This window comes from Aspergillus fumigatus, chromosome 2 (assembly GCF_000002655.1).
Source record: "Aspergillus fumigatus Af293 chromosome 2, whole genome shotgun sequence".
In the NCBI taxonomy this organism is placed as follows: domain Eukaryota; kingdom Fungi; phylum Ascomycota; class Eurotiomycetes; order Eurotiales; family Aspergillaceae; genus Aspergillus; species Aspergillus fumigatus.
The window spans coordinates 920191-936232 of NC_007195.1; the positions used below are offsets into that span (position 1 = coordinate 920191).

General features: G+C 49.2%; 3 protein-coding genes and 2 non-coding genes across 5 annotated transcripts; 2 read left to right on the forward strand and 3 right to left on the reverse strand.

Moving 5' to 3' along the window:
- The first annotated feature begins 1160 nt into the window (after positions 1-1160).
- AFUA_2G03490 (serine/threonine-protein kinase) lies at positions 1161-4089 on the forward strand. The gene is made up of 4 exons (XM_744391.2): positions 1161-1790; positions 1926-1976; positions 2139-2383; positions 2458-4089. Exons 1-4 carry the CDS (start codon positions 1329-1331, stop codon positions 3635-3637), a joined length of 1938 nt encoding a protein of 645 aa, XP_749484.1. The 5' UTR covers positions 1161-1328; the 3' UTR covers positions 3638-4089.
- Positions 4090-4154: 65 nt separating this feature from the next.
- On the reverse strand, positions 4155-7718 carry AFUA_2G03500 (MFS transporter). The gene is made up of 7 exons (XM_077804065.1): positions 6470-7718; positions 6236-6335; positions 6165-6177; positions 5894-6111; positions 5674-5823; positions 5181-5614; positions 4155-5104 (listed from the first exon to the last, which is right to left on the reverse strand). The coding sequence occupies exons 1-7, from the start codon at positions 6750-6752 to the stop codon at positions 4539-4541; spliced, it is 1764 nt and encodes a 587-aa protein (XP_077660229.1). The 5' UTR covers positions 6753-7718; the 3' UTR covers positions 4155-4538.
- A 1771-nt stretch (positions 7719-9489) lies between these two features.
- On the reverse strand, positions 9490-14715 carry sxa2 (putative pheromone processing carboxypeptidase (Sxa2)). Its single transcript, XM_744393.2, has 4 exons — positions 12113-14715; positions 11766-12048; positions 11466-11692; positions 9490-11406 (listed from the first exon to the last, which is right to left on the reverse strand). Exons 1-4 carry the CDS (start codon positions 12312-12314, stop codon positions 10514-10516), a joined length of 1605 nt encoding a protein of 534 aa, XP_749486.1. The 5' UTR covers positions 12315-14715; the 3' UTR covers positions 9490-10513.
- tA(AGC)4 lies at positions 13781-13852 on the reverse strand. The gene has a single exon. It is a non-coding gene (tRNA).
- Positions 14716-14835: 120 nt separating the features above from the next.
- On the forward strand, positions 14836-14907 carry tA(AGC)1. Its single transcript has one exon. It is a non-coding gene (tRNA).
- The last annotated feature ends 1135 nt before the right edge of the window (positions 14908-16042 follow it).

Sequence of the window (16042 nt, forward strand, 5' to 3'; positions counted from 1 at the left end):
AAATATTCAAGGCAAAGCGAAGGCAAAACAAAAGTCAGGAAGCTGGAGTCCTGAAACCGGATGCAACCCATGGGATCCTTAGAAAGCCAAGGCCGCTTCTTGGAAGTGCTTCATAGTCCCAGACTTTTGTAGTATCTTTCAGCGTGGGAGGTATGAAGGGAAAAACCATTGCGACTATGACGATTAATGACGATGAGAACCCCACTGCTAATAAGATTGATAACAACCATAATAACTATAACAAACTACAAGAGAGGTAGAATGGTCCAAAACTAAGCTAAATAAAGTAAGAGAGTCGATGTTTCTTTAACCTTCTGGTCTGGCGAAATAACATGGTGCTATAGTTCGACGGATAATGAATAGATGACATCTATTGGCGATAAACATCATTACTCCAGAGTTGTGTATCTGCAGTAATGCTCATGGATACTATCTATTGCTAGTAATAGTGGTGGTTGTGAAGCCATGATAACAAGGAGCCCGAAGATCCCTCGACGTCATACGACGCCTCAATTTGAAGTGTGCAGAGAGAGTAGCGAGGAGACACAGAGCAATCAATACAATACCTCAAAGAGTAACTCATGATGACGATGATGACGATGAGTTCCGATCCCCCAAATTGCAATGCAATTCCCCAGAACCCACTGACTTCATAAGATGATCTTGTCAAGTTCCCTCCAACACCCCACCTTTATGTCACATAATGATCTCTTCGATAACTACCACTAGTGAACTAGTTAGCTCCAGAGGAATGAAACTACTATCTACTTACAGAGTAGATATTTGGAGAAAAAGTAAAGTCTTTCTTCGTTATCATTGAGATTGATATCCATATTACCTAGTGTCACCATCCCAATCTTGCCCTTTTCCCCCTTTCCCACACCTGTATTTTCTGGCCTTCCACAGTCTCCTCTCCCTACCAACTCACTTCTCTTGGGGGTTCTACCCTTCTTCGAGTTCAATTATCGAGTCTCATTATCTTCAATTCCTATTGCTGGTGGTATTTCTCTCGATTCACTTCCTCAAATTAATCGAAAGGGGGGGAAAGAGAGAGAAAAAAAAAAGAAAAAGAAAAATCCCATTGTGGCGGGGTAAACACTAACCAAGACCAAGAGAGAAAAAGCGACTATTTATCAGCATCATCATCATCATCATCGTCATCGCTCCCACCTTACCCTACCTTACCTTATCCTATCTAACTCGCCATCTTTCTCCTTACCTCTTCTTCTTCCTCTTCCCTCTCTCTCTCTCTCTCTTTCCCCCCTCTCTTCCTCCTTTTCTTATCCCTTTCGCTCATTGTTGTGCTCTTCCCACTCCTATCCGCCACTATGAGTACCATACAGAATCTCAAAAATTTCATACGTCATGGCAAGCAGGCTCGGCTTGTCACCCCCCACGCCGAACCCACCACCGACGTTTCTCCTGTTCACGCAGAACAACAACGTCAACCACAGGGCTCATATCCTCCCGCGGCTGACAATCTCGATGCCATCGATAGCAAAATGGGTCATGCGCACACTCATCAGCAGCAATCGGAACCCCCGCAGTCTCAACCCCAGAAGTCTCCCGAAAACAAGCAAGTCAGAACTGCCAAGATCGAACAGATTGTCGCCGAGGAACGGAGTAGCAGGACAAAAATGCCAAAATATCCTGGTCTCGAGCGGTATATCTTACTGGAGAAGATGGGCGATGGTGCCTTTAGCAACGTTTACCGTGCCAAGGATACCACGGGCGAGCATGATGAGGTTGCCATTAAAGTTGTGCGGAAATTCGAAATGAACAGCCATCAGGTAGGCAGTCAGCCCTGAAACTTTTTCATTCGTTCTAGCGTGTGATTTCTTTTGGGTTTTTCCCATTGTGCGCTTTGCTCTATGGTTTATCGCTCTATTCAAAAAGAAATGTCGCCAATATCTCTTTTCTTTTAGCACGACGCCCATCTTCATCCAAATTTCAGGAAGAAGCCAAAGGCCGCGGAGGTGCGCAATCCACATATCATACTCCTATCTCCTTCCTCAAATCCTACTCACAGCACCTTTCCTTTCCCTTATCATGGCCTCTTCCCTTTACACCTTCCTTCCTTCCTCCGATCTCATAACCTTGGAATGATCGGTTGTGATATATGCTAAAACTTGTTCTAGCGCGCGAACATCTTGAAAGAGGTCCAGATCATGCGACAGCTCGATCACCCCAATATTGTCAAACTGATCGAATTCTCCGAATCGCGCCAATACTATTATATCGTATTGGAACTGTGTCCAGGGGGCGAGCTGTTCCATCAGATTGTGCGCTTGACCTATTTCAGTGAAGACCTCAGCCGTCACGTCATCGTCCAGGTCGCAAAAGCCATCGAGTATCTCCATGAGACTTCAGGTGTTGTTCACCGGTACGTTCCATCAAACATCAGTGATTTATATATATATATTTGTGACAACCAGTACTAATCATGTCGTTGTCTAGTGATATCAAGCCAGAAAACCTCTTGTTCTACCCCATACCCTTTGTGCCGAGTAAGAACCCAAGGCCTGTCCAGCCTGGAGATGAAGAGAAGGTGGATGAAGGCGAATTCATTCCTGGCGTTGGATCGGGTGGGATAGGCACGATCAAAATCGCCGACTTTGGTTTGTCCAAAGTCATCTGGGACAGCCAGACTATGACCCCCTGTGGCACCGTCGGCTACACAGCGCCCGAGATCGTCAAGGACGAACGGTATTCGAAGAGCGTCGACATGTGGGCCCTTGGCTGTGTGCTCTACACTCTGCTATGTGGTTTTCCTCCGTTCTACGACGAAAGCATCCAGGTTCTCACCGAGAAGGTTGCGCGGGGCCAGTACACCTTCTTGTCGCCATGGTGGGATGACATCTCCAAGTCGGCTCAGGATCTCATCTCGCATCTCCTGACCGTCGACCCGGAGAAGCGGTATAGTATCAAGGAATTCCTTGCTCATCCGTGGATCCGTCAGACCGATGAAGCTACCGAAGCAGCTGACGATGCGCCCCCTCTTGCCACCCCGCTCGCTAGTCGTCAAACCAAGCAACAGCCCCTGGATGCTCAAGCAGCCGATCAGGCACCCTACGCGCCTGTAAGTGCGCGGTTACTGGGTCCGGCTTCCGCCGGTTTAGATCGCCCCATGGATTTCCGGTCCCCTGGCGCGATCAACCTGCGTGAGGTGTTCGATGTCGGCTACGCGGTACATCGGCAAGAAGAGGAAGGTAAGCGGCGCAAGAATTTCCGACAAGGATATCGGGGTGCCAATCCGACCACCGGGTTCCAGTCGGCTCTGAACCCCCTGAACGAGGACAACGACGATGATGAAGAGGATGACGTCACATTACAACACGTGCAGAACGACGCCTACCCGCCGGCGAAGATCCCCAAAGCCTCTCAGGACGCGGGAGATGTTGCAGCTATGGAAGCCAAATTACGGTCAACGAACTTGGGAGCCCCCAGTCACGCTGCTCAAGCTAGGCAGGCGCCTCAGTCTCGGCAGCAGGGCTATGGCACCCATAGTGCGAACGTCGTGGCAGCCGCCAAGCAGAGTATCAACCGGCACTCGCGGCAACCGTTCGAGCTAAGCCTCAGCAATGCGACTTTGTTAGAAAAGCGAGGCAGACGACAACAGGGTCAAGCTGTCGTCTAAGCCGTCTTCCGTGTTGCTTTGTTTCTTCTCTTTACTCCTCTCTTCTATTGAATCCCCCTAATACCTTCTCGCCGTTACGATGTGTCTGACATGTACGTTACGATGGGAGTGCTGGGTTACAATGGTTTACATATCGCTCTGGCTTACAGTTTGCGCCCGGGTCATGACCTTGCATCTGTTATGGATTTATGATAGTCACCGCTGTTTGTTCTTTTTGCGTTGGACTGGAGCATTCAAGTACCGTCCGCTGGCTGGCTGCTATTTGCTTCTCCCTTTTTTGCTAAGTCTTTCAAGCATAGGAGAATCATGGGTTATGATAACAAATACCTCATGACCAACTGGGTTGATCCCGGTTTGTTGCGATCCTTTTTCTACCCATCTTGGCCTGATGAATATGGACCTGCACATTCCACCTACAATAGTAGATTGTAAAGAGACATAGATATACCCCGACAGAGTAATGCTGGTTACACAGTTCAAATGATGGCAACCCAGTCATGAATGTATATCCATATTTGTTTGTTATTCATGTGTTTCATTTCACTGCGATATATACATTGAACACGCATCCGCTGAATATGCAAAGACGAGAGGCACTTTCACCAGCGGACAAGGAAACTCGTCAAAATACACTAAACAGTAGGGTATACATGTCCCAAGCCCACCTCATCAAGCATGGCTTCATCATGGAGGTATTGCATTACACCGTCTGGAGAAGCCAGAGCGGATGTAGTTTTCCTTTTTGTTTTTCTTTTTTTCCTTTTTTTTTCTCTCTTTTCTGGTTTCAATGTCTCGAATATGTCGGATTTCCCATTTCAAGGTTTTAAAACCCATTGTTCTGGTCAGGCTATCGCATATCACAGTCCACACGGGAAAAAAGAGAAGAGAGTAAGGAACCGCTTCACAGCGATTGCTTCCCCATCGTCTCGATAGGAAGACAGCACATTGCGACAAAGGACGCAAGGATGAGTCCACCAGAGGCGTAGATGGGGGAGTTGGGGTTTGAGCTCCCGCCGTAGATGGCGACGAGGGGCGCACACAGCCCAGCAATGCGGTTCAGACAGCTTGAGATACCCGTTCCGGTGCCGCGGCTGGGGGCGGGGAAGACCTCGGGGGTGTAGGCGTAGAGGACGCCGTACATGATGTTCTGGAAGAAGGCCTCGAGGCAGCTGCAGACGAGCTGGACGTTGGAGTTAGTGGAGGCGGTGAAGCAGAAGAGGAGGACGCCGGTGATGAGGGTCGAGATGACCATTGTGCCTTTGCGGCCGATGTACTTGATGTCGACGGTGTAGCACGCCAGGATGGAGCCTGGCACGCCGACAATGGAAGTGATGGCGTAGTTGCGGTAGGTGACGTAGGTGGAGGCCTCGGTGGAGCCGCCGGCGTTTTTGATGTACTGGGGCAGGAACGCGTTGAAGAGGGGGTAGCCCATTCCGATTGTGGTCCAGCAGAACCAGAGGATAACCGCTGTTGGAGACATGTTAGCCATGGCCTATCTAGACTCGGCAGGAGGAAGGGGGGGGGAAAGGGTTGGGGTTCATACTGGTAAAGCCGAGTTTCTTGGTTGCGAACAGGGGGCGGACGCGCTGCAGAGAGAACTTGGACAGGTTTCGCTGGACGATTTCCTTGGTGCTGAGCGTTTGGGGGGCGTTCTCCTCGGGGTAGCCGCCAATCTCATTGAGAATGTCCACGGTGAGCCAAGTCTTAGTCTTGTTCTTGTAGGCAATTCCGTGGACTGCAGCAACAGCTTCATCCTGGCGACCACGGGCGAGCAAGAACTTTGGGGACTCGTAGAGATGGAAGAGGAAGAAGCGGCAGATAAACATGACAATGGTCAAGGAGCCCATAGTGAGCACGAAGTATCTCCAGCCCATGTTGTTGTCCTTTCCGCAGCAGGCGACTCCGTCACCGACTGCTTTGCAGGAGGGCAGGTCATCGGCGCAGCTATAACTGGGGATGAGGCCCCATGCAATAAGACTAGCGAGTTGTTAGATGATTTGAATTCACATAGCTCGAACGGTTCGATCGGCACCAACCTAGCGATAAGTTGACCAACAGGCCACCATACACTCAGCATGGTCAAGAGATTTCCGGAAGCAAAAGGCAGAAATTCCAAGAAAAGAGCGCCATCAACCGGCAGATTACCGCCAACACCGAGGCCCAGGCAGGCGAACAAAGCACAGACACTAGATTTGAGGTATATTAGCGCGCAAGCTCCGGCCCCAACTGCGGACAGGAAATATCGAATGGACATACCCAATCCATGTGGGACCACCAGCGGCGGCCAAACCAAAGGCCCCACAAATAAAGAGGGTCAGGTTGAAGGCTGGTCGACGTCCGACGATATCTGATGCGACACCCCAGAAGGATGCACCCAGGCAAAGCCCTACGAACAAGGCGCAGGTTGTGAAACGAACCCGAGTGGAAGAGATGCCGAATTCAGAGGCAACCGGTGTCAATGTAAGGGCAACTCCCTGATTCTGATTAGTGTCTAGGTTTTATACACTGCATTGACAAAGGTTCTAACCTGTAGCCAAAGGCTGCGAGACCGATTAGCGACGAATGTCAAACCTGAGAAAAGAGAGCATCACAACTTACTTGTCTGCCAACCAACCGAACCCACAAAGACAGAACAATTCCCATTGATAACGGCCCATGCCGATATCCTGGATTGCTCGGTTAATCACCTTTGATTTGCCTGTAACACGCCGACATTAGATCAAACATTCCTATACCAGAACGGGGTAGACTCGTTGCGAAGGTCAATGCCGAGGAACGGGCAAACAGAAGCATCCAAGTCTCAATAGTCGCAGACAACACACAAAAACATACGGTCATAAGCAGTATCATGCCCCGAAGCAGCAACATCAGACTCGATCTCCGCACGAAGAGATTCAATGGTCAGATGGCTGCGCTCGGGGATGGAAGCGGCAGAGCCGTTCTCCTGCGATGGAGCCTTGTCCAGACTGGAATCATCAGGTTTCTCCTTTGGACTTCCCTTCTTTTCCAGGGCTGGGCTTTCTGGGCGCGCATGCGATGGGGCACTGCTAAGGGGAATGACGACACCGTGGAAGGTTGTTTGGTCGTGTTTTCGGAACGGGTTGAAAAATGGCATGATGGTGGTTAGGTCTGGCGATGCTACTATGGGACGATGGGGATTGGCGAGTGCAGGAAATGGTCCGGTTCGAGGTCGAGATTCCGTCCCTCAGGCCTAGATCTACTGTCTCGTGCGACTTTCGTTATTGGCGCAATTGGGAAGGCGACTGGTCACGGTTCTGCTGCGATGAACAGGCACGGTCAATAAGGGCGGTTTGTCGCTCAGGGCCAGAAAGAGGCGCAATGGCTATCGAACACTAGGATATCCGTCCACGGGCTCTACTTGGGGAGTAAATCCTCAGAGACCGGTCGCAAGGAACAATGATTCGTGATTCTCGACCGAAAACGAAGCTGGGGGCGTATGGGCGAGAATTCGTGGGTTGTTGCTGCTGATCCTACACCGTACAGCTGAAAGGCCAGTATGCTGTTTGTCTCAGGCGTAAGAACTCGCAGTAGGATGTGAGGAGTGATATATAAACCAAGAGTAGAACTGAGACTTGACAATCTTAAGAGAGAAGACCGTCCAACCGAGTGGGATTTAACAGCTTGTAAATGTAACACAACCACAGTCCTAAGGAAATGTGGGGGGGGAGGGGGGTATAGGTGAGCTGGGGGCAAGAGTCAACCAAGAGAAGCTGCAAAGAATCAGCTGTCACCCTGATTGCTCGTGACAAGGGTAGAGGGAATGAGGGGGGGCGAAAGGAGGGAAGAAGACTGCAGAAGTTGACGAGAGAGAAAAGAACAATATCGTCGCGAATTGGTGGGCAACCGCATCTATATATGGGGGATTCCAATGGAGGCAACTGGAGGATGTCTGCTGGTCCATTGGACAATCCAGGAAAAGTCGGGGAAACAAAGCCTTGAGGGGATAAAATCGACGGACCCGAATCTAGCAATCCAATCAGAAGAGAGAAAATACAACCATGATAATGAGCCAAATGCATTCTGATTGAGGTTTTTCGCCAGGCAGGGCTCTGGTAGGTTGCAACAGAGAACGGGGAGGGTATTGACCTTATGGTACAGGCATCGACTATGGGGCTGATGGGTCTGAACGTGGTTAGATTTTTCCCTAATGTGGTTTAATCTCGTATTATTACCTCCCCGTATCATACATCGTACCATGGCCAAGGAGCCTCCTGTGCTGTCTAAGAGACCGGTATATGGAAGCATATTACCCACGCAGACGACCCATCCTCGAATTAATCAGAATTTGATTAGAAAAAAAAATAAAAATGTAAAAATAATAATAATAATAATAATAATAATAATAATAATAATAATAATAATAATAATAATAATAATAATAATAATAATAATAATAATAATAATAATAATAATAATAATAATAATAATAATAATAATAATAATAATAATAATAATAATAATAATAATAATAATAATAATAGCTGGACATATATGTCCACCCTCATGCGTAAACTGAGATAAATCTCCTTACCCAGGTAGAGCTCAACAGGTAAGATACTGGACGTATAACACACCAGCCATAAGGGACAGTGTCCAAGCTCTCAGTGGCTGCGTTTGTCTGAGGGAGTGGAGCTGCGGGTTCTTTTTCTTTTCCATAACCGGGTGTGGAAAGCGGTGGAGTCGACAGTTTTAGGTAAAAGGAAGTGGCTTGCCTCGTGCTGCTGCTGACTGCGAGTTTCAGCCAATCCTTTTATGGACTAGTCTGGTCCCATTGGCGTCGACTACCCGCCAAGTGCCAAGTGCTAGCCTTGCACAAACAAGGAAACATCCTCCAGTCCTGATGTCCCAAAATCACATCCCAGTGACGATGTTGGAGCAGGCTGACAAGCACGCAAGTCATCTCTTCCTGCAGGTGAGTTAACAGAGCATACGGAGTACACAGATCTTCAACAATTGCATGTGAAGTAAGGAAGAAAGAACACTGGGTGACACGAAGTCCCCTTTCCCGATCCCGAGCCGTCGAGGGCTCATTTATCCGAGGAGGGGTGTACAGAGCAGTGAGTGTCGAAAGCCGGTCCTCTCATAAGTGGCACTGACTCGAGGCCACAGGTACTCCAGAGTACTCCGTACATATTTGATATCAAAGTACAGAGTAACCAGCTCGTTTCGCCCCCACCAGTTTAGTCCACTGTCAAAAAAATTTTGCAGTACTTTGTGGTCGGCAGTTTTGTGCCTTGTCCTTATTGGTTTTACTTTCTGCACTTTTTGTGTCTTTCCTTTTGCCATCCTATACCATTCTAATCAATCATTCCATCTGAGCCTGAGGTCAGCATCTTAGGTTAGTCCACGGCCATGGATCGCACAGAAAGTACTAATACGGATTGCTGAAGTCCACGCACAAAATTCTTTGTAGATAATCTACGTCATCGGCAACTCTCTTTTCCGCGCTAATCTCGCCTAGGACAAGGTCTGCCGCATCCCCACTTGATGGCAACGTAGGAACTCCGTACGGTACGTACGTTACCAGAAACCCCAAGTTACCTCCAATTACCAGGTGGTACGGAAGTGTACCTACTCCCTAACCGACCTTTACTTACGTACAACGGGGATAAGGTGATAAGGTAAGATACTCGCGGACTATATGTGATTTCTTCAATGCGACAGGAATGGTTATCAAGATTACGGATAACGTGAAGATTCAAGCTGCAGCGCTAATGTCGTTCCCATACCTAACAATACACACCCCTGTACTTCGTAGCCGATGTGGACGCTTCCATAGACCAAGGGAGCGTCCAAGGAAATCCTACCCGTATGCGGTATCGATCGTCTTTAGGAGCTTGGCGGCTGCTGGGCCAAATGCAAATCAATCCATTCATTGGCATCATTGCCGCAACCGTCTTACTAGCATCCAAATCGCCAATATCACCTTGTGCAGTTCCTACCAATAAGCTCGTCCTCTTGTCTCATTTTTCACTCTTTCTTTTCTTTCCCTTTTTTTTACACTTCTTTCCCTGGGACCCGCGGCTGCCCGTCTCGTGTGTGACAAATGTCTTACTTTGTGCTCTCAGCTCGGAAATTCTGAAGTGCAAGTCTTCCCTCGGTCATCTCCTCAGGAGCAGCCTAACGGGCCGTCAATGGGATCGCCAGTCTGTTTTCTGACTAGTCGGAGGCTCCCTCCTCATGAATCGCGTGGGCTAGTCCGTAAACAAAACACTAAGCTCAACCTGGATAGTTTGGGATCACGTACCCTGTTTCCTGAATAGGCTCCTAGTGTACGGATACTCTGTAGGCAGCAAGGGTCTACCATACGACGGGAAATCTCATATTCAGCAAATGATATGCGAGTGGTTGATTTCCAGCCTACTGCACGTCTACCTCAGCTAGCGGGATCTCACGACTCATGCAGACATACCATAGAAGGCGCACACTCTTCTCCTTTTCAACGTTTGCCGATATAGATGCCCGCATTGCACACCCTTTCTCCTTCACAGAGCGGTCTTGGTCTGATCATGTACTGTAAATTGGATACGTTCCTTGGCAAAGTAGACTCTCTCACTCATCACTCTCAATGGAACAGCCGACGGCTCGGCTACAGTGTCGAGAACCTCATTAGTCAACCGTATATTACCCGGACGGGTAAACATTTGATATCGATCGAGCGAAAGCTAAAACTGGGTGAAGGATTAAACCCAATCAGGGAATGAGTTCCTGGAATAGTTCAAAATCTCAGGACAGATTTTCCTCGCCTAGTATAGCGCGGCATTCGAAAACATCATTGCTATTTACATCGTCAAAATAACCGAAGCCATCTCCCTCATGTAGTTCTTCATTCATACACACAGATATACAGCAAGATCACAGAGACTCAATGTGGCCCAGCAACCATTGCAGGTGGCGGTACGTCACCCGTGGCTGGTACTGGGGCTGCATGTGCCCGCTCTGGTAGGTCTCTGCCCACATCAACCCGCGCTCATAGTGCTGGACACCCATGACACCCTGGGCACCGTCCACTCCGGTCATCTGGTTCTCAGCGTAGACGTCGGCGTAGTGCAAGTCGGGCAAAGTGATCGTAATTGGGGTGCTGGGGGCCGACTGGAAGCCCAGCTGGCCATGCCAGGTCATGTTCTGGATCGCGAGCAAGGTACCGTTGGTCAGAATGATCATGTCATAGTCACCATTGCTGACAAGCACACGGTTTGTCGCCTCGATCACCTGCGGGAGGACATGCTCGATGGGGTTGGCCGAGAAGTCACCCTCTTGCTCGGGCCCACCAGAGCCACCCACAAAGACGGCCTCGTCCGCGCACTCGGCCCACTTGATGCTCGGAGCGTGCAAGGCACGCTTGACGTCTTCGCGATCAAAGTAGACCGTGGCGCCGGCGGGCTGGTAGACCAGTTCCGTGGGGAAGGCAAGAACATCCCACGCAAGAGGACACATCAGGTTGATCTCGTAGATGTCGAAGCAGGGGTTGACAGCCATGGCGGCGGTTTTGATCATATCAAAAACGTCGCACTCCGCATCGCTCGTGTAGTTGAACATCTTGGGCGGCTGGACACCGGAGGGAGGAAACACTAGGTATTTATCGATGAAATCCTGGTAGCCGCAGGTCTGGTGGAGCCTTTCCAGCTCCGCCATGAAGCTTGCATTGAAGTTGAACAGGTTGGCGTTCTGCTGAACGAAGGGCACTGCAGGCACTTCTTCTTGCACGTAGTCGAACTGGCCGATGCATGGATCATAAACGAGGGCACCTGGATCGAGCAAATACGGTCAGTATGTGAGCAGCAATATCGGCTAAGAAGAAGCTCACCTTTCAGGTCATAATATTCCGTGTCATTCTGGTCCAGCATTGCGGCCGAGATATAAGGAACATAGCGGCCTGCGTAACTCTCGCCGGTGACATAGATCTTATAGTTCTTGATACCAAAAATCTCTTGGAAGTTCTTGAAGAACTTGATAAAGTCCTCCGCGATCTCCTCCTGCGAAGTTGCGGTCGGCTTGCCGGTGGCGAAGCCCGTGCCGACAGGCTGATCGACCCTGTCACAGTCGATGCGCATCAGATATCGGACATGTAATCTCTTGAATAACGGCCTGGAAAGGTAACACATACCACAACATGTTCGTCAGGTTGACCCATGAGTAAGGATTCTCAACTGGGGCTAATGTTCCCGGCTGCCAGGTGAATCTGCCGTTCTCTTGGAAGAATCCTTCCAAGGAGCTGCAACCTGGTCCTCCGTTGAGCCAGATGGTAACTTCGTCCACAGGTTCACCGATGGTGGGCTGGAAGATGAAGAAAAGCTCTCTGGATTTGTTGCCCTTGTCGATAGGGACTGAGCCGGAGTACATCTCACCAATGTCGAACTTCACATCGGGCAGACTCTTCACGAGGTAGGCTGCGGCAGTATTCAGGTTAGACGATCATCAATTCCAACGCAGGTAACACAAAAATATACATACGCTTTGTATCCTTGTTCAGGAATCGGAAGTCCTTGTGGCGTGAGCGCGTCTCTGGCTCATGGGTAACCAACGATGACGAGCTTCGTTTGGCCAACGAGTCACGAGCCTTCTGGCCGAACCGACCATGTTTTGCAGCAGACGCGCTGTCCAGGCACAAAGAGAGCGCCAGGAGGGCGGTCGAAGCCACCGAGCCGAACAACATCTCGACCGGGCAAGGCAAAGGGGAAATCAAAGACGGGAAACTGAGGCTTGCAGGTACGGGTGAAGATCAGTCCCAATTACGCCGAGGAGAATTGGCTGCATTTATATGACGATAGCCATGTCTGCCACGCTAATTTCGACAGCTGGGAAGCACAGAGTGCTTTTAGCCTATCACCAGAAGCCGGGAGACATGGAAAGTCCAGAAAACAATCGAATGCTGCAGAACTCCAGGCTCCAACAGGAACCCTCTCTCGATTCGGTGATGATGCGCGTAGGCCGACGGGGATGGAACGTTAGGGCCTGTATGCGCGATTATCAACCAACAATCATATTCAAGACTCGAGAGGTAACCAATCCAGATCTTTGTTTTATCTGGCAGAAGAGGGGAAGCCAACGCTTGCCGTCGGGGGAAGAGCTTGAATGCGTCCAAGCTCAAGCCTCGTGTGGAGACGCATCCCGGAAGATACGGACTTCGTTTGGAGAGCATAGATTCATGATTAACACCTATCTAATTGATAATCATAGGATCCCAAAGCAGCCACTGGACTAGTACCGGGATAACACTGGATCAGCCCCTGGTATGCACCTGGATAGATAAGCCGATGGATTCGCTGGGGTGCTTTGGATCCAGCCAGCTGCAGGCCCACTGGAGAGCAACCTCCTCACCATGATTCACTTTGCCTGTTTCGTTCCTTATCAATTTGGTAAGGGTAATAGTAATGACGGCGATGGTGATAGCTATCTGGTCTACCGGCAATAGTTTAAATGATGAGCTCGTGTTGCTGAACCTTCCGACGGAGATGGATCCTGTCTTGGGGACGATCTGCAAAAGCAAGAGAAAGCGTCATCAATTTCTTGCGGACTTGGAGAGTACAACGGAGCACCCCGTACCTAGAAGGCTAAGCTTTCTCAGGCGGAGGATTCCCGTGACATGTACGGAGTAGGACGTCTGAGTACCTGATACCTTACATTCGGACTCCTCCCTATGCACAGTTTTTTGCCCTGCTGTAATGGCTACATTGATAAAGACAGTCTGGGAATAAACAACTTCTTCGCCTTGAGCAACTCCACTAGCTGGTAGACTTCATCGCTCAGACAGTAAGCTGACCGCCTTTCCAGTCTTCCACCAAGTTCATTAATTTTGTGGGCCGATGTAACCCTGTAGGCAGGGATTTTCCGATAAGAGACAATTTAGATTGCGGTGCAAATGATTGAATGACCTGTGTGGCGTGATTGCGTCTGCTAATACGAAGCTTGACGATTACTTAGATATCTGGACGGTACTTCGGAAATGGCAATGATGACGAACCACTGAATGATTGTGATAGTCACCTGCCCGTTTAGGACGAGATTGCAGCAGTCATTAACTACCGTACCATTGGATGCTTTGATTACCCTGCCCGATACGTTCGATGTGGGTCCAAAAATATGGAGGACAAAAATACAGAGGAGCAAAACACAAAAAGTTGGACTCGCGGGGAATCGAACCCCGGACCACCCCCATGCTAAGGGGGTATTATACCACTAAACCACAAGCCCATTTTGATGGCGCTCGGGAGAATTTTTGCTCTTCTGAAGCAGCACAGGTCAAGATCCTACTTGAGGTGAGTTGTTGCTATTATAGCTATGAGCGTTACAGTGGGGCATACCCTTGCTCTGACATAGTATTAATGCTGCTAGTCAAGTAACTGATTAGAGCCAGTCTCTGAGTGATGTTCACGTACGTGGTGTATGAGCTTTTGATATCCCTTCGCGGTGAGTGACATTTGTATATATTTTACCAACGCAGGCTAGTCCATGCTATACCAGTCAAATACTCCACCCACTAGAACAACAGGCACAGCAAAGGGTATATCACAGACAAAATTAACGAAAAGAGAGCTAGATAAACCTGGAACATGAAGTTGGTCTGTGACTAAAGGATACACAGTTGCCGACCAGAGATGAGACAGCATGGAAGCAGCTGCGACAGTAGGGATAAGGTCAGGCAGGCTCAGCATCGAAAACATCTGGATGATTGTCCCATGCAGAATTCACAGTGTATTTGACTTGGCACAGTGCGATAGATATTGTGTATACTTTCTCAACGAGTGACGGGCCTGGAGACCCATTGCCCGCTGAGATCTAGTAACCAGGACTGTCCTACATGGATGTCGAGCAGGCATTGCCACCTTTCCTGATGCGTGGTATTCGATTATAAGCATGCTTAGCCTACTCAAAGGCTACCAAGGCACTCCTAGGGACGGCCGTCGCCACGGGGGACGTAGGATCATGGTATCACCTTAAGCAGGGGAGAAATAGAGAAAGTAGCCATCTGCGAAGCTGCAGGGAATGTGAAAGCTAAAAAGAGTGAATAGGTAGCCCCGGACAATACAATTGTCAGGTTCGCTCCAATGCTGGCTGCAACGGCGCAGGAATGAAGATCCTAGTACAGGAATAGTTCATTGTCATTCGACGCCGTGGACCGTCAACATTTTTTTTTGCCATATATAGTCAAGGAAGGACAGGCCCACCAACAAATCGGGCTTGTGGTTTAGTGGTATAATACCCCCTTAGCATGGGGGTGGTCCGGGGTTCGATTCCCCGCGAGTCCAACTTTTTTTGTGGTTTACTGCCTGAGTATAGGCCTATGCCAGACCAGAATGACTGAGGGTACTGTGTGGCCTCTAGGTCTGCTGCATTATTGGTTAGACGACAATAATTGAGTTGCGTCCTGGATGTAGAAACCATCCCACGACCGATTGTCCGTCCCGCACTTACCGTCGAGGTCAACAGTAACCCATACTCTAAGGGATCAACGTTACCAGCAACCAAACCAGGGAGTTTGATTATTCTGGCTCGTACCTTGGGCTGATTCAGAATAGAAGCTTGCTTGTGCCCAATGATAATGGGATCGTGTGGGATTTTGTTGCATAAGATCACTCGGTCAGATTTGTTGAAATATGAGCCCTGACCCGATCGACATACATGGGTCGGGTGTCCACTGACTGAACAGCCGAGTGGTTTTGAGATGTATACATTTATGCGAATTCAAGGTCAATCCAGCTTGATTTCCAGCGTTTGTGTCCTCTGAAATCATATCCCCCGTGCTGGAATGTGTACATAGCAACCCATTTCCCGTCTGCTAGGACCCTTCCCATTACCACGGATTGCGTACACCCTTTCGTGACTCACTGGTAACATGATCCACCAGATGCTCCTGGCGATTTACGTCCTAAGACAGAGTTATAAACCCGCAAATGGGAAGTCGTTGCACGTAAGGATAAAAGACCCAGCACTACTGAGAGAGCCTAGCCTGTACTGTACACTGGCCAACAGGCCAGCTGCTTTCCCTCGCTGAATAGCTGTTAGCTACCAGTGAAGCAAAGAGCCGTTACATGCAAGCCTCTGATCCCTCGATCCGTATAGATGATCGATAATTCATAGTGCGAAGCACATCTCTGTCCTCGAAGCTTAAACCTGCAAGAACTGCAGCTCTGAACCTCTGAACGACGATAAAAAAATATAGCCGTTATCTGACAGCATCCTAGTGGGTGATCACTACATGCCAATAAGAACAAGGCACTTATCCCGGAAACCGAAGCATGCAGAATCAAGATGGTATGAGGAGGCATTGTAGTCAGTCCCTGTATGCTTCACCTATGGGTTGTATATGAACTCGGTTGTGATTGGACAAACGGGACGGGGTGCTAGGGATGGATGACGATGAAGTAGCGGCATATGAGCATA